Here is a 23,183-nt window from a genome sequence, read left to right as displayed (position 1 = left end):
TCTTCTTTGATGAACAGGACTCTTGCGGAAAAAACTTTTTGGTTATATATTCCACTTCTATGACATTTGGTATAATCCCCCAACAGGGTGCACCTGACTGGATGTTGAGCCGGTGTGCCCAAGCCTGAGGGACGTGAATGTTTGTATTTCTTTGATCCTAGTATCCCATGGAGGGCGCGCCTGGGGCCCGAATGCCTGTGCAGATCCGAGTCAAGCTCTGGTTTGGGCTCTCTGTGGATGAGAAAGAATTCAATCAGTTTGCCGAGGGGAAACTCTCTGTCTTTGCTGAAACGGTGAGTACCTACCCTCCTACTGGCCCATGGAGCCTGGAGTTGCGTGATCCCTCACCTCTCTTCCTTGTTTGGTCTGCAGTATGAGAACCAGACAAAGCTGGCGCTGGTCGGGAACTGGGGCACCACAGGCCTCACCTACCCCAAGTTTTCTGACGTCACAGGCAAGATCAAACTACCAAAGGACAGCTTCCGCCCCTCAGCTGGCTGGGCCTGGGCAGGAGACTGGTTCGTGTGTCCAGAGAAGACGTGAGTGGTAGACCCAGGGTGGTAGAGGGCTAGGACAGGATGTCCAACCATGGCTCCCCCTTCTCCCCAGCCCTTCCTCCGGAATCTTGAGCTCTGTGAGTCCTGCTTGCTCCTTGCTGGTCACAGAGACTGCTACTCGGACCCTCCTGGGATTGGCACCTACCAGGAATAGCTCAAACACTCAGAAATCAGGTGCTACATGTGGCTGGGGAGACACTCAGTGGAAAAAGCACTTGTCATGCAAGTGACTTGATGTGTTCGGTTCCTTGGGACCCATGATGAAGCCCAGTGCAGTGCCTGTCTATAACCCCGGTGCTCCAATGAGGAGATGGGAACAGAGACAGGAGAGTCCCTCAAGGCCCGCGGGCTCGCTGGCCTGGCATACTCAGCAGCAAACAACCAAGAGACCTTGTCTCAAGCAGATGGAAAGTGAGGACTGACACCCAAGATTGTCCTCTGACTGCCACATGGATGCCATAGCATGTGTGCACCCCCTAAACCTGCACCCACCCTGTGCATGTACATGCACATGTTCACACACATGGACAGAGTCCTTTATTATTAAGCATACCTTGGAGCTGGTGCCCAGTCATGTGCCGTGTCCTCCGTGATACACAGACAACGTCCTCTCATTGCACATACGTGACCATTCCTGTTCCAGGCAGCTCGCTTGCTCCCTGGAGGGTCCCAGTTCGTGCATCCTACCATGCTGCCTCAGCCACTCTCTACACTTTTTTATAGCTGGGTGACATCCAGCAACCTTTTTTTTTTTTTCAAAAAAAGCTTGAAGTATATTATAGAATCAAGTGTTAAATCTTTAATGTACAGCTTGACGATATTTTCTTTGTGCTATCCATTGGGCTTTGGTGCCTCCTATTGGTCCCCTTTTTTCCCTTTCCCCTTGGATGACACATTCTTTGGCCTGTGACCATCTTTACCTGTTCCAAGCCTCCTTTTCCCTCTCTGTCCCGGCCTCTCCGCACTAACGCCTCTATCTGTGTGTAGTGAGGTTGATAGTGCAGGTGGGCTGAGGTATAACGCTCTCCTGGAGGCAGAAGATGGGGTGTCCTCAGTGACCCTCTGACTGTCCTCCCCCATAGCCTGCTCCATGATGCTGACGCTGGTCATCTGAGCTTTGTGGAGGAGGTTTTTGAGAACCAGACCCGGCTCCCCGGAGGCCAGTGGATCTATATGAGTGATAATTACACCGATGTGGTAAGCGGGTGCTCCAGGCGGGTAGTGTGTGCTTTCTCTGGGGTCCTGGACATTTGGTCCCATGAAGAGCTTGTGACTTAGAAGTCTGCGTGTCTTCTCCCCTTTGCCTTCTTGCTGACCCAATTGCTCTGTGGTCCAGAAGGATGGTGTCCTCGAATCCTGCGGGGGCTCAGTCTGTATCTTCTCACATTTGCCTATTGTGTCTCTAGAACGGGGAGAAGGTGCTTCCAAAGGATGATATTGAATGCCCACTGGGCTGGAAGTGGGAAGATGAAGAATGGTCCGTAGACCTCAATCGGGCTGTCGATGAGCAAGGTGGGAACACACAGAAGTTGGGGTCCCACCCCAGCCAGCTCCTAGGTGTGCCAGTGAGACAGCTGAAGGCTCCAGGCAGTTGTCTGGCTTTTATTGGGTTACTTCACCTGGGGAACTTCCTGAACATGCCTCCACTTCAAGCCACCAGTTAGGCCCAGAGTTTTAGCTGCTTAGGTTCTGAGCATGCCCCACAAAAAGAGATAGCTTAGGAGAGATGGGGATTTGCTAACAATGATTTACAGGTTTTACCCCACCCCCTAGGCTGGGAGTACAGTATCACCATCCCCCCGGACCGAAAGCCAAAACACTGGGTCCCTGCTGAGAAGATGTATTACACTCACAGACGTCGGCGCTGGGTCCGACTGCGCAGGAGGGACCTCAGCCAGATGGAGGCACTGAAGAGGGTGAGCCAAGGGGCGCAGAGGGGAGTGGGGCTTCCGAACGGAGGGGGCCAGTGGACATAGGGCAGGCCTGTGTGCATTAACAAACGTGTGAGTGTGCGTGCAGTATGCACAGGCACACAAGACCTGTGTTAGTTATTTTTCTGTTGCTGTGATGAAGCATTGTGACCAAGGCAATTTATAGAAAAGGAGTTGATTGGGGCTCATAGTTCCGGAGGGTTGGAGTCCATCATGGTTGGGAGGCACAGCAGCAATCAGCAGGCAGGGCAGTTGGAGCAGGAAGCCCAGAGCTCACATCTTGAAACATAAACAGACAGAGAAATCTGGAAGTGATGTGAGGATTTTAAATTCAAAGCCCACCCCAAGTGACATAGTTTCTCTAGCGAAGCTATACCACCTAAACCTCCCCAAATAGTGCCATCAATTAGGGACCAAGCATTCAAATGCCTGGGGGACATTCTCATTCAAAACACTTCAAGACCCAGTGCATTCACTGACAGGTCTCACCCAGATCAATTTAGCACATCACACATCACACTGAAAGTATGGGTCACATTCTGCACACAGATCACAGACACCCCCCTCCCCAACACTGACCGCACTTGAAACTTATAGATCACACCAGCCTCCACAGATCACACCTGGTGCTTACAGATGCCTCCTCCACCCCACAGAGAACAGATATGGAGGTCTGATTCAGAATTCACCTGCAGCATTCACCTACAGTCCTGAAGGCTCAAGGATGTCAAAGGAAGCACTTTGTGCTTGGTTTCCTAGAGGGAAACTCTGTGATATGGAGACTCGAGGGCAGGGGCCCTTGAACCCCACAGATAATCCTTACCTGGAGGCAGGGGATACAATCTATACCCTCTGAGCTATCTGCCATTGGCAGGTAGGATATGCTGCAATACACGTCTCCACAGGGAGCTGGCTTACTAGTGGTGGGCTGACTCCTGAGCTACGCTTCTGGCTGGGGATGATAGGCCACAGTGTGAGTGTGTTGGCTAGTGAAGGGCTAGATAAGAGCCATCAGTGCTCACCCAAGGATGCCACGGAACACAGGACAGGCCCACAGTACTTCCTTGTGAGCACAGGTGACCACATGCACTTGTCCCAGAGTCTGGGAATGCTCATGTTCAGCCCAACCTCAGGACCTGCCTGCCCTGGATCTTCTTGTCATCTGTCCTTCATTCCTAAGAACACATTTGGGCTTTCGTAGCAGAACCAGGCCTCTCCCACTCTTTAAGTGGGAAAGACTTTAGGGGACGAAGCTTTCTTTCCCTCCTGTGAGCTGAGGCTTTAGAGAGGGATGCCTGGGTGGACCAGCTGCTGTGAACCAGGCTGACATCCTTCCTCTCCATGGAAGACATCCAGTTGTTAGAGGTGTGGGCCTTGCTTGGGGTCCCATCTGAGTGATGTCTGACAGCAATGCTGTGTCTCTCTCTCACAGGGCCTGGGGCCACGCTTCCTACAGGAAACGGTCCCTTTAGAGGAGAGGCAGGGGCCCCTCGCAGTTGGCCTAGGTCCACATCCTGGTGAGAAGTAGCCTGACCTTGGGAAGCAGGCTCTTCTCAAGAGCCTCTGAACTGCAGACCCATTTCTATATTTAGAAGCTGGGATGTGAAGGAGAAAAAGGAAGTGAAAAGAAAGCTTGGATTCAGGCAGTCCACCTCTAGTTCAAATAAACAGCCCAAAGCCTGGTGTCTAGCTCTGCTGCTGTCTGCCTTCCCTGCCGGCCTCCTCAGCTGCCCTGTGGCCTAGGAGTCTCCTTTCTCTCCTGGGTTTCCTACTCAAGGCTGCTCAAAGCCACCTTCCAGGTGGCTCTTCCAGGCTTACGCCTTGGAATCCTGCCCTGTCTCTCCCTCATAGCTGCCTCCTCTCTCCCACAGCACAGGCAGGCAGAGGCTGAGGGCGAGGGCTGGGAGTACGCCTCTCTCTTTGGCTGGAAATTCCACCTGGAGTACCGCAAGACAGATGCCTTCCGCCGCCGGCGCTGGCGCCGCCGCATGGAGCCACTGGAGAAGACCGGGCCGGCAGCTGTGTTTGCCCTCGAGGGGGCCCTGGTACATTGGGTTGCATCTGGCTGGGCTTGGGTGGGGTGCAGCTTGCCTTTCCAAGGCTGATGTGGGACAGGCATGGAGCCCCCAGGGTCATGGTTTTTAGATGGAACATTGGCCAGCCATCCTGGCTTGGGTCCCTGTGGGGTGGCGTGTGGGGAGAGTGAACAGCATTCTGGGTGTCTTCCTAAATAAGACAGCTTCTTTCTCGACACTGGAGGACCCACTGCTTCTCTGAGTGTGAAGATGAGAGCAGAGAGGGAGGTGGCCTGGGACTCTTGAGTGGCTCACCAGACAGCAAAGCCAGAGGACTAGAGCTTCCTGCAGAGATGGGCTGGCATGGATGGGAGCAGAAGTCTGGGAGTGGCCAGAGAGGTCTGATGACCCTGGCATATCCTTGACTGGACCCAGTTCTCCCGGGTGGAGGCTTTGATAGGGTTTGGGGGAGGCATACCTGAGAAAGGGAAACCCTGGATGGCTACCGTTCCCCTGGGGCATTTTCTGTAGTTAGTAGTACTGATGTTGGTTCAAATGACTCAAGATCTGGGCCCAGGAAGAGCTGATGGCAATCAGAGCAGGGACATTTGGGGCTGTTCTTGTTCTGCCCGTCTAGAGACTTGTGGAGACAGAGTGAGAGGCCTACATAAGACCACCACTTCTGAAACACAGACGGTACTATGTATGCGTTTTTTTGTGGGTGCTCCGGGGTGTGAACCTGCAAAGCAGGTCCCATCAGCCTTTATACACAAGGTTGTCTGTGTCAATGCATATGTGCATGTCAGTGGGTCAAGGCAGCTGTGAGTCCTGGGAAAGTCTAGTCGGGTGAGTCCAGATGTGATGAATGGAAGCAGAGAAGGAAGTGGGAGCCAGTGGTGGTCCCCTAAAGGCTGGCCAGAGGGGCCCTTCATCTCAGGTAGTACAGGAGAGGAAATCCTCTGAAGGCCAGGTTACAGCCTGTAGCAGGCTTGTAGAGAGAACCTTCTAGTTGTAGACAAAGCCTGGGAGAGAAGCAGAGTCATCCTGGGCTCTGGGCCACTAAACAGTTGTCAGCCAGAACAGGAGCAAATGAGATAGATCCGTGGCTTTCAGGAAGTAAAGCAGGTCTGTGTGTGGCTGTCTTTGTCCTGTGTTGGCCTGGTTTGGGCACTGGGCAGGGCCTGGGGATGGTCTTGTGGCTGAGGCTGACAGTAGGGGAGGAAGAGCCTGAGGAAGGCCAGGCAAGCCCTGGAGGGACTATTCGTTCTCATTAGGGAGAGACTCGAGGCTGGGGAGACGGCTCAGTGGGCACAGGGCAAGCCTGGGGGTAGGAGTTTGATCCCTAGCTTCCACACTAAAAAGCTGGGTGTGGCGGCATGTGCTTGGACTCCCAGTATCAGGGAAGCAGAGGCAGGAGGATCCCTGGGGCTCTGTGGCCAGCCAGCTTAGCCTAACCATCGAGACCCAGGTTCTAGTGAGAGATTGTCTCAGAAAACAGCGTGAACACTACAGAGAGACTGCACTCGTATGGGCTTTGGGCCTCACTCAGCTGAGAATGCTCTGGAGAGGAGCTGGCTATTAGGTGGCAGGAAACTGAGGTTTTCAGGGTGTCCCTGGGACTCTTCTCTTGGTCTTAGCCTCACCTCATGCTTGTTTCCTCCTTGGTAGCAATGAAGTGCTGGTGGCAGAAGCATGCTGCATTCCAACAGCCATAACACCCTGCTAGACAAAGGCATGCTGCCTTCCTCCCATGTGGAAAGCCCAGAGTGCCTCAACTCCAGGAGAAAATGGCCTGAGCTGGTTGTGTGCCTGCACCAGTCCCTGGGCCTGGGGAGAGGGGTGGAAGGCTCTGGATGACCACACTTGGGCTCTGTGATTGGCAGCACCACTAGGTTTGATAGAGGAGCTTCTGAAAAGGAAAATAAACTGGAAATAGTGGTGAGCAGAGAGTTCTGGAGGGCAGGTCCAGGACTCGTCTCAGTGGGTACCAGGGAGCTGAGAGCATTGTTGAGCAGAGGTGAGCTCTGGCTGGAGCAGGGATTGGGGACCATGAGTAAAGTAGCTATGGGAAGTAATTGAGAGAGATAATTTCCCACCAGAAGATCCAGGGCTAAGGCTACCACATGGAGAAGGAGCTGTGGGACCAAGGTGGTATTTGGAACAGCAGAGGGACACCCATGGGTGTCAAAGGTTCAGTATTGTAGATGGGAAGAGAGTCAAGAGGGCCCGGGCACAGGGTGAGCCCAGAGTTGCTGAGTTCACTGTTGGCTCTGGCTAGTCTGACATTCGGTGTAGCTGTGTGAGGGAAGCAGATCTGGTGGCAGCCTGCCAGGTGGCCAGGGCAGGGAAGCAGGAAGAGTTGGGGTTGAGTGTCAGCTGGGAGGGGTGGGGTATATGCTCAGAAGTGCCCAGAGATGCATGGATAAAGGCAGGTGCTCTAGCAGGGTGGGGCTTGGAGAAGGAAGTCAAGCAAAGCTAGAAGACATGGCCCAAGATTCTCAGTGTAAAGACTGGGGGAATGGGGCACCATGGTGATGAGATTTTCCAGAAGCGAGACATTGACTAGTCTGTTATTTGTGGGAGAGCGTGTCATGGGGGAACGAGCCACTGAAGTCCAATGTCAAGTTGACAGATATTTAGGGTTGATGGGATTTTGATTCATTTGTGATTAGTTCATGATACATGGAAGGAACCAGCCTCAGAAAGCCCTCTGCATCCCTGGGGAGCACGACTGCCAGAGAATCTGAGGGAGAAAGTCTGTGATTGCTAGGGTAGATCCCCCAGAGTTCTGCAGTGTCCTTAGGAGTTCAGTTTTTGGGCAGAGCGATTATCCTTTTTGATAGTAACTGTCTGGACCACTTTGTAGCTGAGTAAATGGAATCCCCTCAGCCCCAGGGCAGACACATGATCACATTCTACATGCCCCCATACCATACTCCTTTCCTACAGTTACCTTCACCTGCTTCCAGCCTGGTCAAAGGGTGGACCGGGCTTCCATCTGTAAGCTCATTGGCCTGGTGTCTTAGCCCAGGACCTGGGACTCATGCACACTCCATATCACAGGACAGATTGCCAGGTGTTCTGTTACCAAGGCCACACTGCTGGTCCCTGGTGTCTGCTAATGCCTGCCCTGCACCTGGTGTAAGTGTGATGGGTGACAGGCTTCATGGGTGCTCTGGATCTTGCTTCTGCCTCCCACGCCTCTGGGACTCTGTTACATCACTCGTGGAAGAGACCACATCTTAGCATCACTGGAAGGATTAGCAGTGACTGTGCAGGCTAATGAGCAGAGAAGTCAGCTGAGGACCTGTTACAATACTGGCTCTGAGTCAGTGTCTGGGTGGGGCTCAGGAATCCCTACCTCTAACAAGGTCATAAGTAACAAGTTGCTGCTGCTGCCGCTGCCGCCGCCGCCACCGCCGCCACCGCCGCTGCCACCACCGCTGGCTCCAGGGCCATCACTGAGTGTGGAGGACAGAAGACACCATCTAGATGCTTTTCTGAGAGAGACTGGGTGTATGACCAGTGTCATGGATGGGGGCAAGATAAGACAGCTTGTTCTGCCCTTTAGTGGGTCTGATGCTGGAGGCTTTGGTCCACAGGGGAGCTCCTCTGTGATTCAGGGCTGGAAGAGAGATTTTCATGTGTGACTGAGACTAAACCTGCTGCCTTCTATATCTTTGCCGTTCTATAGTTATTCCAGAGTGACCATGCTGAGGGGGAGGGGGCTTGGAGGAGGCTATAGAGAGAGACCTTGAAAGAGCCAGGGAATGTCTGTGGGTGGGGCTAAGGGAACCTCCTGGGAATCTGAGGGGTTTGAATGTCTGGGCCCCAGGACTAGGCCTGGTTATGCCTTGCCTCCTGCCACCCCTCCCCTGGCCTGCCAGCACCCTCTGGAAATCGTCTCCTTGGAAGGCAGGCCCTGTCTGCTCGTTAGCACCAGCAGCAGGGGCCAAGCCTGGCTCTCTCCTCAGAGCGGGAGGCCCTGGCTCAGTCTGCTAAGCGTCTGCTGTCTCCATCCCGCGCATTATTTTATTTTCGTATTATTCTTTTTCCAGCTAATATCCTGGCATTCCCAAAGACACCGGGTTTCATAATCTTCCTGGCGTTCCCAGGGAGCTGGGAATCGGAGTACAAAGCCGCTATTATAGCGAGTTCCATCAGCCTCCTCCTTACCCCACACCCCTTGCTGCTGCACAGCCACCACCGCCCGGCTCCCACCCAGTCACCCCCTCCTGACGCCACCAGCCTCTCTGGGAACTCTGGGCTGCTGGGGATGAGCTCACGGAATCTGTTCTGTCGCCCTTGCCCTAGGCCTGCCCTCCAGGCACGAGGATTTTTCCAAGCCTGCCTCTGCACTTGGCCTTGCTAGAGGGGCAAGGCTTCCCAAGCTGCAGAGGCAGACGGGCTGGGAGGGAGGGAGGACACAGGCCCGAAAGCGAGTGCTGGCGTCCTTGGTGCCTTCTAGAGCTGAGAAAGACTTCCATGTTTAAAGGTGCATGTGAGCCTTGGAGTTGCAAGAGCCTTGGGAATTTGGATGCCTCTCTCTCTCTGTCTCTGTCTGTCTCTCTGTCTCCATCTGTCTCTGTCTCTGTCTGTCTCTGTCTGTCTGTCTGTCTGTCTGTCTATCTGTCTCTCCCTGTATATGTTCTGCCCTTTGGCAAATCTGATGCTTGTGTGATGGTTAAGTTTTGGTTTCAGGCCCCTGGCATTATCTACTCCTCTAGGGCATCCAAGTCACCAAGAGAGAATTACTAAATCTTTTTAACCATGTGCCACAAATCAGGCAGACAGGTTTAAATGTGGCTCTGTATCCCCCAGTGATCCTGGAAGACTGGATGCTAACATTAACCCACCTTACAGCTGGGGACAGCTGAGGTGCTGAACCTAGCCCCTGTCCACACATGGCTCTTTAAAGTCTTTTCGAAAGTAACCAGGGTAAGGAAATGCAGTTCCTGTCATACTGGGTGATGCAGCTATGGGGTAGTGATGTCACTGTCCCTACAGATCCTTCTCTGAGCTCTGAATGTTACTGCAGAAGAAATAGGTCTGTGTCTGTCCTAGAACCTACCTAGGGTACACGGTTGCCTTCCTCCCTCTCCTTGGGTACTTTCTGACTCTTGGGAAGATCACAAACTGCTACTTTCACGCTCTCTTTCACTAGAGCAGAGTATCACTCTTGCTACATCCAGGGCTCTTTGAGGGTGGCCCTAGGGAGAAAAGATTTGAAGTGTCAGGAGGCTGGCACTTGGCTAACATCCTTGGTTATCCTTGCTCTGTGCATTTCAGACAGGCAGTCAATTTCTTGGCGTGGCCAGATGTGATGAATCCCTCTTTCCACCCAGGGAAGCTGCTACCTGGGAAGCCTACCGTAGGCCAGCAGAGACCCAAGTAGTGAGAACCCTTAGAGACAGGCGTCAGTACCCTGGGCCATTGGCGGGGAAGGGCAGTTGTGAGTTGCAAGGGCGGAGAAAGGGGTCAAAGAAAGGCCAGTGTGAAATAACTCAAGACTTGAGCTGGCTGGAAATGAGGTCCCACATGGCTTGGCCAGGGTGGGGCCGTCTCTGGACCTGGATGAAGTCATGCTGTGTGCCTGGTACCACAGCCCAATTCCCAGATCTGTTCTCCCTGAGCAAGGCATCCTTCAGAGATTTACCTCCTGGGTAGCTATGGTCCACGGCTCGGAGTGATTGACTTATTAGAGGCCCAATCTGTATATCTGTCCCCAGGTTCCTTTCTTGAGATAGGGTTTCATGTATTCCCAGACTGGTCTTGATCTCACTCTGTAGCCTAGGATGACCTTGAACTTCTGATCTTCCCCACCTCCCCAATGCTGGAATTACAGACGTGTGTTAAAGGATTGAACCCAGGGCTTTGTGCATGCTAGGCAAGCATTCCACCGATTGAGCCCCAGATACCACGGGCCCTTGACCATCTGAAATAAATATTTGTTCCCTCCCTGGCATTGTGCTGTCTGGGGCTTGAGGGCTGGCACCCCATTCAAACAGAGATCTTCCCATCCTTCCTGCTCTCCTGATAGAGAGGACAGTTTGATTTTGTCCCCTACATGTGTGGGCCCTGGATCTATCTTGCTCCAACCTGGGTGTTAAGATGCTGAGGTCCTGAGTGAATGTGCCTGCACAGTTGGAGCCCCCAAGTATGACATCACACTTGAGGGTCTATGATCCTCCATCCCTGATTATTATTATTATTATTATTATTATTATTATTTTAATTATAGCTGGCCTGGGACATTATTACCAGTCATTCTAAGAAACCAGGCATGGAGAATCAGGGCACTTCCAGACAAAGTGGGACAGACACTTGTTGAAATTCTTGAGGCAGCTGCCAGGGGAAAGAATCTGCCCTGGATGTCTCTGCAGGCTGCGCATGTGCAGATATGGAGACTTGGGAGGACACTCGGCCTGAATCAGCTCACACGTGGCACCTCGTACTCTCCAGGTTGCCTGGTGCCCTCCCAGCTCCATGGGGCTCTCAGGCAGCTCTGCAAAGCCTTTAGTAAAGACTTTAGCAGCTGATTCCAAACCCTCGTTCCAGCTGCAAATTAAATGGGGTTGCACCCTTGCCTGCTATTCTACTTAAGACCTGATTGGGAAGCGAGGTCTCTGGTCCACTCCCTCTTTTAAAGGGCTTTCATGCCTTGGCCTGGCCTGCTGTCTTGTGTGGGGCTTTAGTATAAGTGGTGGCAGCCAGGGCAGTGCCCTGGGTCCTGGGTATGACTTCTTCTGCCCCTAGGCTGGCACTCAGCCCTCTGTAGCCACTTCAACACTTCGCTTAGGTGCCCTGAACTCTGATGGCCTCTAGAAGAGAGACCTCGGTCTTGTTAGAGAATCCATTTAACTGCAGGGAAAAGACAAATTGTCTTGATATTCTCACCTGTTGGGTGGGGAAGATAAGGAACAGAAAAACCAATAGCCTCCCATTCATAGTGCAGGGTCAACATACTGTGGGCCACAGGCCAAATCTGACCCATGGCCTGTTTTGGCAAATAAACCTCTGTTGGCCCATAGCCAATGTCACTTCTGGATGGCCTCTCGCTATGTTGTACCTTGGTGGGTGTCTCATCTGTGACAGACCCTCAGTAGCTCCCAGTGGTGAAGATGTGGACTCCCTGGCTGTTTGTGGACGTTCTTCATGTCCTGTTCTAGGAGACACACCCTAGGCACCTGTGGCTACCTACTCTGTTTATAGATGGCTTTGTCTAACCAGTCCTAGGAGGCAAGCTCTATTAGGAGCCCATTTTGAAGAGAACTTGTTTTGGTTGAACTGACTTCAGATGCCTACCAAGGAAAACTCTGTCCCATGTCTCCATGTTATTCTGATGTCCCTGCAAAGCTGGTGATGAGGAGGGAGTGAAGATGGTGATGGTCTGGAGGGTCACTGGAGGGTGGTGCTGGCCGATGCTCAGCTGCCAGCTCTCCAGGAAGAGCCAAGCCTGGCTCCCCAGTTCAGGCTTGAAGCACATGCTGATGTCTGTGGGGGCAATTCCCAGATGTGTGTGGGTTTTCTTTGTTTCTTCCGTCTTCTTAATCAGTCTCACGGTAGTTAAGACTGGCCTAGAACTCACTCTGTGACTCAGGCTGCCCTAAAACTCCTCTTCTCTCCTGTCCAAGGTTCCCAAGTGCCGGGGCCACAGGCCTGCGCCACCACCTCTGTTCTGAAATACCAGTTTCTTGAGTTGTAAATGTAGAGAGTTTCTTCTGTTCAATGACTGCCTCGCAAAGTCCCGAGTCTGTAGTTGACTCTGGGGTATGAAACAGCTCCAGCACTCGCCACTCTGGGATCTCTATTTGCATGAACAGAGGTGTGGGCAATATTTAGTTCCTGTTAGTAGGGTACCAGGTACCCTTCTCAGTGGTACCAGGCTCTTCTTGCTCTGCCTCCTGTCCTGTGGTGGGAGTGGTCTTCCCTGGAGGAAGAGGGCAGCCCCCGGTGGTAGGCTACACCTCTCTGCTTGACCTGGCCAATGCAGGCAAGATTCCTGGGGTCTCCCCCGATGGTCCCAACAAGCCCTGGAGGCCTTGCTGCTTCCTCCCTAGCAGCCATGGCGTGGCATCTGAGGCACTGTCCCAGCCATCTAAACTTTCGATGGCTCTTCTGCCCACCTCTAGCTTTCTTGGCTTTCTCCCTCCCACCTCTCCACATGGGTGCTGATAGAGTCTTCCAGGATATGGGTTACTCAGGGCTCCTTTTCGAGGCTAGAGCAACCTTCCTGGTGGGCGGTGTGTGGCTCTGAAGGAACCTCAGATATGCTGTTGAGCCTTTTCTAGGTCTCTATCTCATCTGGATGAGGTAGGGTTCCCTTTTGTAGGCACGTCTCCCCAGAACCTACCCACCTCTTTTTGTTTGAAGGCCTTGGAGGTCAGCCCTGGGTAGGTCCAACAAGGCTTGACTTTATCTCCAGGGACATTTGGGGGCACTGCGTAGCATCTCCGAGGCCCAGTTCCTCCTTCTCACTGCCTCAGGCTCCTCCAGGGATCCATGGCCTCCTGCCGGGCAGCAGTGGGTTGGAGGCCGCCCAGTCCCCCCCAGAGGGAGCCATAGGATCCCATACACAGCTTGCCCTAGGACACAGTGTGTGGCCACAGACGGCATGGCTGCCAGCCCCAGCCTGGGAGTCTCCACATGAGCTATGCAGTGAAGAATGTGACTGTGGGAAACCCAATGCCCTAGGCCAACAGGGCTGGGCAGGAGTGGGTGTGAGGGGTGGACAGGCAGAGACCCCAGCAGTGGCATCCTATGAAGCCTGGCTGTTTACAGGACCCCACTAGGCACCCCCTCTGCCCCCAGTTTTTCTCACCTGCCAGCTGAGCCTTTCTTAGATGCTGTCACCTCTGATTACTCAGTACCTACTGCAGGAAGCCTTTCCAAAAGGGGCACTCCGAAAGTCCCCCTATGCCCTTCCAACATACAGAGCAGCACATTGGTTACAAAGGTGTCCTGGGGGGTTCCTCCTGTGGCAGTCAGACCCTGGCCTCCTGAGGTGAGGGAACACTGTTAGCCACACGATTAACTACCTCCTGCCTGGGATTTTGGTCCGCGAGCTGCCCATATTGCCCAAGGCAAGGGCATGCTGGGTTTTCTTCCCTGGAGCCTTCTCTGGGCCAGGTATGTGGACCGAGGGAGTGTGATAGAAAGGTTGTCTGTGCATGCCTTCCTGTGCATGCGTCCCTTCTGAAGACACGCTGGTGAGGTAGGGAACTGCTGAAGGCTGACAGCCGAGAAGGTGCCCATGCTTCTGCAGTGACTAAAATGAAGGAAGATCTTAAGGATAGCAGGATGTGTCAAGCGGGAAGCACAGGCAGTGCAAAGGCCCTGTGGCAGAAGGAAGAAGATGGACGCAAGGCATTTAAGGAAACTAGAGGGGAAGGAGTGGAGGTTTGGATGAGGAATTGTTTCCCACAGCACTGGAGAAGTGACAGTTAAGTAAATAGACACTGAACGCCAGGTACCTGCCGAGGACTGTGCGGATGTTTTCTGGTTTAATTTTTTAAAACAATGTTTCTAAATGAGGGGTACTGCCCCTCTCTTGAGTGACATATGACAGTGTCTGGAGACATTTCAGCAGTCATAACTAAGTGGTACTCATACCTAACTAGGTGACTAGGGATGCTTTAATCATGCTTAGGACACCAGTGGCCTCACCACTGGGAATCACCAGAGTGGTCACAAAACCAAAGTTAAACTCCCTGTATCTCTCACAGATGAAAGCCAAGATCTCAGGAACCCGCCATCGGCCATGCCAGCTGCCTTTCCTCAATCCACTCTGGGAACTCCAGGCACAGGGCTTGTCCTTCTGTCTTACTGTAATTGCACATGGCCTGGGCATGGTCCTCAGTGAGCATCATCAGCTAGAACACGAATCTTTACCCTGGTTTCTGTCCTCTGACTTGAAAGTTCCCAGCATCCAGCCCTGGGGATGGTCCCTGGATCGGAGTACTACACAGTAATGATGGTGAAGGCAGGCTGTTGCCCATCAGCTGACCAGCGCCGGCGTTGCTGTGCCTCCTCTCACATGCGGCCTCAGATGGTGTCTGTTTGGGCTCCTTCCCTCAGCTTGGCCCTGAGAACTGCTTTAGCTCTGGTCCTCCCTCTGGAGAAAGATGCTTTTCAGGAGGGGGCAAGCCTTGTCCCAGGGTAGAGCCACTGGCTCAGGGAATGTCCCTGGGCTCTCACTGTGCCAAGCATTGCTGGAGGTGCCCGGTTGTTGTGGTACCTGGAGCTCGCACTGAGCTTGAGCAGAATATTTGGTATATTAACCAGCATATCACACGTCAGTGTCATGGAAAGCAGCAAAGCCGTACGAGGTCTGTGAGATCCCTTTAGGGTGTGCGGAAGTGCTGTGAGGGCGTGTTTCAGAGTGGGTGTCCATGGCCCCTTTGATAGGTGATGATATCTGCTTGAGTGGTGTCTGTGGGCTGAGAAAGGGGTCTCAGGGTGTCCTTGCTGTTTGAACATGAGTGGGGTGCTAGTGTCAGGATGTCACCCCTGTAAAGCCCCAATTCAACGCCTACCGAAGTCGAGTAAGAAGGACGGCTTTCCCTCTGTTCCCAGACATTAATGGGGATCTGTTTAGGGTGATGTCCAGACCCTGGGAGGGTCAGTGGCCATGAGATGTAAAGACACTGACCAGCTAGCCCCCCCCCCCCCGTGTGTGTGTGTGTGTGTGTGTGTGTGTGTGTGTGTGTGTGTGTGTAGCTGCCCAGTGGGTGAGTCAGAGCCAGGCTGGGTTCTGCCTTGTCCCTCTGTCTGGCTCTAAGAGTGTATCTGACCTGCCTCTTGAAGTGCTTTCCCTCACTAATGCCTGCCCAAACCCGAGACAGGGGAAGGTGAAAGGTAGGACCACACTGATCAGATGGGGATGGCTGGAGGTCCCTAGGGACCCTATGATGTGGCTGGGCCCTCCTTGGGAGACAGGACAGGTCAGAGAACTCAGGCCCCATGTAGGACACTACAAGAGGAATTCTAATAGGCCCTGAGCTAGGCCTGGAATACCTGGCCCAGCCGCTGTGTAAGTCCCAGGGAGGGAACACCTCTTCTGATCTCAGGCTGCAGACTCAGTGCTTGCCTATGGACCCAGAAAGTGCTCCCAGAGGCTCAGGGGGGGCACTGTGAAGGGGTGGGAAGGGAGGTACAAAGGGTGTGTGCACTGGGAAGGGGTGGGAAGGGAGGTACAAAGTGTGTGTGCACTGGGAAGGGGTGGGAAGGGAGGTACAAAGTGTGTGTGCACTGTGAAGGGGTGGGAAGGGGGGGTACAAAGTGTGTGTGCACTGTGAAGGGATGGGAAGGGAGGTACAAAGTGTGTGTGCACTGGGAGCTCAGTAAACAGTGATGCATTGTGAGTACGGTGAGGTGGGCAACTTTCCACAACAACTGCGTGGACTCATCCAGTCCCCTGCCTGCTTGTAGGACACCTGTGTGTGGCTAGGCTGGGGACAAGGGGCTGGAGTCCTGTACTGTCCATCCCCAGAAACGCTTGCTCGCTGCTCCTCATTTCAGCAGTGGAAGGAGCATCAAGGGGTGTGTGTGTGTGTGTGTGTGTGTGTGTGTGTGTGTGTGTGTGTGTGTTTGTGTGTGTGTGTTGCATGTATGAAGTGCACTGTTGTGCCCAGTGTCCTGACCTGCTTTCCCTTGTGTCCTTGTCACTGTGCCTGTCTTTTTACTAAGCCCCGAAGGCTTGCTCCTGCGCCGGTCTCCCTAAGCCCAGACACCCTGTAACCAGTAGGGGAGCCCTATGGCAATCAGATGCTAGACTCAGTGCCTATTCTGGAAACAGGGTACCAGTGTGGCAGGGCACAGGCCAAGTGCTTTGCTTCTCCTGAGGGGACCCCAGGACTCCTGGGATCTATACCTGCCTGGGAGGCAGGATCCTAGATGTGACGGGGTCTTAACCTGTCTATTGTGTAACACCCTCTGTGTTATTGTGTGTGTGTGTGTGTGTGTGTGTGTGTGTGTGTGTGTGTGTGTGTATGTGAGGGAGTGGTGTTTGGTGTGTGTGTGTGTGTGTGTGTGTGTGTGTGTGTGTGTGTGTGTGTGTGTGAGAGAGAGAGAGAGAGAGAGGTGTGGTGTGTATGTGTGTGTGCATGTATAGTCTGGAAAGCAACCTCAGGGGGTATTCCTCAGGAGCCAACTACCTTGTTTTTTAAGACAGAGTTTCTCACTGGCCTAGGGCTTGCAATTAGGCTAGGCTGCCTGTCTGTCCTAGCACTGGGATACAGATGTGGGCTACCACATCTGGCATTTTTATGTGGGTTCTAAAGATCAAATTCACATCTTCATGTGTGTGAGGCAGGCACTTTACTGACTGAACCACTCCTGGAATAATTCTGAACAAATAGGAGTATATATATGAACACCCTTGCTCCCCGAGCCTAGCTACATACAGCATAGCTTCTGGCGTCCACCCCCACAGCCTGTGCCTTACTTCCTTCAGATCAGGACTTGCTAGCATTCTTTGAGGACATACTGTGTGCCAGGTGGCATCCTAAGAGCTACTGTCTATCTTTAATAGGCACAGCAACTTTCTGAGCTGAGCACTGTATATTTATCTCTGATATACAAAAATGGACTCAGAGAAGTTAAGCAACTTGTCTGAAGTCACAGAGACAGTTAGTGACAGGCTGCATCAGAGTTCAAGTGATCCAGTTTTAGAGCCATATTGAAACTGTGGCCAAAGGAAGTGGAGGGGTGCCACGGTACTCTCCCTGTCTTCTCACCACTGGGAGGGGCCCAATGGTGAGAAGCAGAGCCCATGCAGCTGCAGCAGGGCCTTGATGCATATCCTGGGACAGCAGAGGAACATGTTCCTCCTGCATGTGTGGCGTGGGCCTTTTGCAAGGACAGAACACATGGGGAGCATGGCCTGCCTGAAGCCCAGGCCTGGGTTGAGGGCAGCAAGTCTCAGTGTCAGATGGGAGAGATGGGGCAAATTGCTCACTCTGACCCTCAGGTATAGCTCTCTGAAGGATCCACACCCAGAGCTGCTTCTGGCTTGGAGGTCTGTGTGTCCAGAGTAGGAGGACTGGCATCCAGGGGCTACTTGGAGCAGAAATCCAGGGTCAATTTTCTGCTGTGCCCTGACAAGCCTTGTGTCCCCAGGGTGGCATGGTGGATGACAGTAGTGGAGATTCCATGTCCGTCTCTACCCTGAGCTTCGGCGTTAACAGACCCACGATCTCCTGCATCTTTGACTGTAAGTTACACTTGATGGCATCTGAGTGTGTATGCGCAATGGCACACTTGGAGTGGTGTTCCGTAGTCAGGAGTGTGTATGTTGAGGGCTTTTAGGCCAGCCAGGTCTTTTTGTATGTGTGCCTATGTCCATGTGGTCCTTGGTGTCTGTGTGTTGGAGATGGGGTGTGTGCGTTCAGGTTCCTGTCACCGTGGGTTTGGCCTCCCCCTCTTCCCCTGTCTCTCTCCTTGGGATTGGATAGACTCAGAAGGTGCAAGCTGCTGCCTCTGAGCTAGACTATGTCCTCCTAACTGGAAGAGGCTCACTCTGCATGATGGCTGTCGCCATTTCCACATTCAGCCAGAGTCTGCTGCCCTTCCTGGGGCAGACCCTCCTCTTCCTGTAGCTCCAGCCCTTAGCAACCCTATTTATCACATGGCATCTCTGTTTCCTCCTGAGTGAAGATGGGAACCGCTACCATCTGCGTTGCTACCTGTACCAGGCCCGAGACCTGCCAGCCATGGACAAAGACTCCTTCTCAGGTAGGTGGACAAAGGGGAGGAGCTGGAACTCCCAGTGGGAGGGTTCAAAGTGTGTGCTGTGGTTGGCAGGATCCTTGGGTCTTGACTTCAGTGAGTGCTAGATACTGTTTCCAGGTCCCGGTGCCTCCTGCTCATCAGGACAGCTGCCCCTCATGTGAGACCTCAGCAGGATTTGACTTAGCTGATTGTCCCTTCCTTCCCAGGGGCCATTCTTCGTCAGATCTCTAGTGATGTCTTTCTCTATGCAGGTCACTCTGTGCAGACCCAGCTCCCTGAGGCCCCTACCTTCCCAGACCCAGCTCCCTGAGGTCCTTGCCCTCCCAGATCCAGCTTCTGGAGGTCTGATCCATCCTAGACCCAGATCCCAGGCCCTGATACTCCTGACCCAGCTGCTGTATTGCCTGCTTGGCCTGGAGTCCTTTATGGAAGACAGTTCCGTGCATCTTTGCTTCAGTAGCACGCTTGCTCTACTCTTTCTTATCCAGGTCACTCGGTTTCCTGCCCTCCTTGTTCCTTTCCACACTGCCCCAAACACAACTGGACTTCTTACTCCCTTGTTTTGAAGCACAGACCCCGACAGATGCACCTGCCACGCTTGCCCTATCCGAGGAGCCTTTGGAGGTGTGGGGCCTGGGGTCCCACCAGTTTCATCTTTGCTGGCACTCTTGCCCGTGAGCCCCAGCCCCACCAGCTTTGATCCACAAGCGCCAGCCTCCTCCTGCATGTGCCTGGCCTTGGCATTTGATTCCTTCTCAACCTAGAGTGCATTTCTTCCTCGATTTCAACTTCAGGACCCAGACCACATGTCCTCTGATTCCCCCAAGCTGTGTTGGCCACTCCTTCCCCGCTGCGTGACACCTCTCCATTACAGTTCTCTGCGTCCTTATCCACTGTGGGGCTCAGTTGTGGTCTGTCCGCTGCAGTCTTCCCATCATCTGGGTGCTCACACAGGGACGTGCCTTGTTTTCCCTCTGAACCTTCATTGCTGGACATTGAGCACCACTGTGTACCTAGGCAGACACTGACGGTCAGGTGTCCCACCTCCTTATTTTATAGGTAAAGAAAGAGAGACTCGGGTGGGTTCCCTAAATTGCTTGAGTTGAAATAGCTGACAGGTGACAGTTGGGAATTAAGTCCCAAGTTGTTCCCCTACAAGTACCTACCCCTGGTTAAGGAGGATTGGGTTCTGTGAGAGTCGCCTTCTGGTCACAGAATGGCTGCACAGCTTATAGCCACGAGCCTGTCCTTCTAAGTCCAAGCTCACTCTCCTTCCCAGAAGCTACAGTTCACACCCAGGTTCCTGTGCTCTCAGTGACCTGCCCTCCAGCACCACTCAGCTAAGCACTGGGGGCTGGAGTGCTTCCCTTCTGGGTTTTGGAGGCGGGTCCTAACAGAGCCTTTGCACACTGACGTTGGCAGACTCGGGGCAGTTAGACATCTGCAGTGGCTGTGTCTAGGACTCTGCCATTGGAACTGACACTGAGAAAGGTAGAGATGGACTGATTCCCAGCCTTCTTCCTTTTAGCAGAGGGTACGTGGGTGAGGGTGGAAGGCCATTTGTCTTCTGTGAACTGAGCTGGTTAAGGACACCCAAAGGGCAGGGGCTCCCCGAGGATTGTAGCCTGGGCAACTGGAGCTCAGCATGTGGATCATGCAGTAGGGTCAGCAGGCACTGGTCTGGGAGATGTCATACTTTCCACCCAGATAAACATCCCTTGAGCTTTGAGGGCGCTGCCCAGGGCTTCCTCAGAGGCCACGGGCTTCTGAATGAAAGGCCCGATTGAGCAGCAGCTGGAAAGGAAAACAGCCGCCAACACGGGGAACCTATAAAACTCGGAGTGTTTATTTTCACTCCCAAACCCTAAACCAAAGCGATTTCTCCCCGGGAACTGACCCCGGGGTGGCTGGCTGTTCAATGCTGTGCCCAGCCACTGGCTGCCGTATCTGAGGAACCTGGTGTTTGAAGCCAGAATGTCTGAGGCCAGGGGAGGGTCCAGCTGTGACTGCTACTGCTAGGAGCATCTTCCAGCTGCCTACCCGCTGTCCGGGGCCATGGAGTCCTCTGCTCCCACCATGTTCCTACTGATAGCCTGTGGATGTGGAGTTTGGAGGAGACACTTGTAGGATGCTGCTGTTCAAGTGGCCTGAGCACTGCACCTCAGTGGGGCTTGCCCTTGTGGCCACATCTGCTCTCTAGACCCATGGAAGGTGTCTGCGGTGTCTGCTTGAGTTGAGCGTTTGCAGTAGAGATCAGGCAGAGAATGTAAGATGCAGTTAATACTAGTTGACTTCTCTGATATTGGTATGGGCTTTGCTCTGAGCTAAAAGCTGTGACTCCAAAGGACTGAGAAATCACTGTTCCTGGCTCCATCTTACCTGACCCTTCAAAGTGGCAGCATCATGCCATCTCCCAACACAGTCCAAGCCCACATCTTCCTAGTTCTATGTACACCAATGCTATTGAAGGGTAGAAGCTGTCCTCTGTCCCATCCCCACTGAGAACTGCTTCTGTATTGGATGGAGCTGTGGTTCTGCTGACAACTGCCACTCCATACACAGAGGATCTTTGGGAAGTGTTGTCTTCACAACATTTCAGGAGGGAAGATATGCCTATTATATAGATTCTTCTTCGGGTCTCACAGGTCAAGGAGTGTTTGTGGCCTGGCTGTGTTGGCTAACCCAGTCAAGGAGAGATGGCCGACAGGCCAGATGTTACATGATTTAGTGACCCATGAGGTGAAGGATCTACTTATGAAGTCCCACATTCCTCTGCTGGCCTGTGGTCCAGGGAAGTTGAAGTGATGTGGTCCTGAGAGATGTTACGGTTACAGCGGGTCACAGTGGGGTCTGTTGAACCTCAGCTCACCTGTGCTGTAGCGATGCCTAGATTTGGGTGTCACTGGGGACTTCCTGCCCCGGGGCTTCTGACGCCTGGCTGCCGCTTGGCCCTCCCTCTTCTAATCCAGGCTTTCTGTTCAGCTTGGCTCTGATGCTGGGGGTGGGGGTGGGGTGGGGAGACCCAGACATCCACCCATCAGGCATGGGAAGGGGTTTTCCAGACTGCATCGGAGGCTTGTGAAATGCTTCACTTAGAAAGGGTTCCTGGGAAAGAGACTGGGGACCGGATCCCAGCTTTATGATGCACGGCGGCTTGGAGGAGCCGTCTAACCTGCTTCAGCTCCTCAACGCCTTCCCAAGAACTCGGAGCATGAGTCGGGACTCAAGCCAGATTTCCCAGCACCAGTCCGGGGCCCTTTGATATGTACCCACCATCCCTCCTACTGCAGCGCCCCGGCTCTGGTGCTGTCTTCGTCCTGTCGCCCAGGCCAATTGCTTAACCTGTGCATGGCTGGCACTGGGGACACCTTGCTCTTCTTAGTATTTTTCCTTGGATCAGGGTAGGAGAACTTCCTTTGGGAAGTGTTTTGGATGCAGCCAGGTGAGATGGTCTCCAACACGTGAATGTTCCCCACTTCCTTGTGCCATTCTGTCTCTTCACTTGGGTCATGACCATCCTCACCCAAGAGTCACACTGGAGATTGGTTGGAGTCTCCTTCATCTCCGCATCCCCAGCACTGAGCTACCGTACCACACAGTAGCCAGTCTGTGCCTGAGTATTGAATGGGTGATGTGTTACCAGAGCCCCTGGAGTGACACCTTTGTACCTAGAGCCATTGACTGATTTGGGTGATGCCCAGGAATGTGAGGAAAACATTACAAACAGTTTTATGTTTTCAGGGCATCCTGCCCAGCTGCTTTCTGAAGGGTCACTAAGTAGCTTCCAATCGGAAAGAACACTTTCTTTACCCACTGCTTGCCAACACTGGGTTTGGTAATTTTGAACATTTTTTCCCCTAAATTTTAATTTCATTTATTTATTTTTTTTAATTTTTATGTTGCTCAGGCTGGTGTGGAACTCACTATGTAGCTAGAGATGGCCTCGAACTCCTGACTCTCCTCCTTTCCGCTCCCGAGTCCTGGGCTCCCAGGCAGCACCCTGGCCTTTTTCTTGAGTTTGTAGTAACAATCTTGCTGTGGCATCATTTGAACTTTCATTGCTTTGATTTCTGGGGTACATTCCACTTGCCTTTCCTATGGGGATGGCATAGAATACTAGACCAGGAGTCAGGCCAGTCTCAGCCTCCCGGGATCTCAGACCAGCGGTCGGGTGGGGGTGGTGGGGGTGGTGGGGGGGATTGGTTGATGGGAATGCAGGTATCATCCAGAGTCCTAGGAAGGTCAGAGCAGCAGGACTGGCCAACACCCTGGTACAAAGCTCTGAACCTATACAAAACATGTCCTGTCTGGGACTTGGTAACAGGTCCTTGGCTCTCTTGTTAGGTAATCTGGTGGCATCCTCAAGTGGCCTGTGTCTGGAGCCTCTCAAAGGCAGCTTGTGGTCTTTAGAGAGCTCTGTCCAAACATGTCCCCTTGGGGGTTGCTTCAACTGTTTGGGTCCTGCAGCCCTCAGGCTGGCTCAACTATGGACATGGGGATCTGACCCTTCCCCTCTGACCTCCCAGCCCCCTGGTCTTTGCTTCCCTGACAGGATGTGTCTGTGAGTCCATCTGGCCACCTTGCTGCTGCTATGTCTTTTGCAGGGATGGGGGCGGGGAGATGAGCGGGGGTAGTGGTGGAGGCTGGGCCCTGGGCACACAGTAGCCCAGTGTCTGAGGCCCAAGGCCTCCAGGCCTGTTCTTTACAATGCTTTTGTTGTCCTTTTCCCTCCCATGGGTGGGTGGGGTACATGCGTGTGGGTCTGGGTGAGTTTTGTTTGTAAGCTGCCCCCTCTCTGTCCCCCAGCGCTGAGCTCATTGCCTGAGCTGCTGGAGCTGCTGGAAAGAGCCAGCCTGCTCCGAGGCCTGCGTGGGGGGTGCTGCCAACACCAGTACAACGTGCATGGCCGCTACAATGTGCAATTGTGACCTTTGTGTAAACGCGGTCGG

The 23,183-nt window shown here is 53.3% G+C and overlaps 1 protein-coding gene across 23 annotated transcripts in view; it reads left to right on the top strand.

Annotated features, from left to right (window-relative positions):
- The window catches only part of Dysf (dysferlin), a 201,430-nt gene that overhangs the window by 102,187 nt on the left and 76,060 nt on the right, over nt 1-23,183 (top strand). For all 23 annotated transcript variants that reach the window (XM_052718958.1, XM_052718953.1, XM_052718955.1 and 20 more), the window contains 8 exons: nt 162-293; nt 373-539; nt 1,640-1,754; nt 1,964-2,069; nt 2,331-2,473; nt 4,360-4,533; nt 17,623-17,716; nt 18,160-18,237. In XM_052718958.1, the coding sequence (XP_052574918.1) occupies nt 162-293; nt 373-539; nt 1,640-1,754; nt 1,964-2,069; nt 2,331-2,473; nt 4,360-4,533; nt 17,623-17,716; nt 18,160-18,237 (1,009 nt within the window). The remainder of the gene's footprint in view (nt 1-161; nt 294-372; nt 540-1,639; nt 1,755-1,963; nt 2,070-2,330; nt 2,474-4,359; nt 4,534-17,622; nt 17,717-18,159; nt 18,238-23,183) is intronic.

Source organism: Peromyscus californicus, unplaced genomic scaffold (genome assembly GCF_007827085.1).
Source record: "Peromyscus californicus insignis strain IS unplaced genomic scaffold, ASM782708v3 Scaffold_6__1_contigs__length_162567912, whole genome shotgun sequence".
NCBI classification, from domain to species: domain Eukaryota; kingdom Metazoa; phylum Chordata; class Mammalia; order Rodentia; family Cricetidae; genus Peromyscus; species Peromyscus californicus.
The sequence above is the reverse complement of the archived record's forward strand: the minus strand, read 5'-3'. Positions and strand labels throughout refer to the sequence as shown.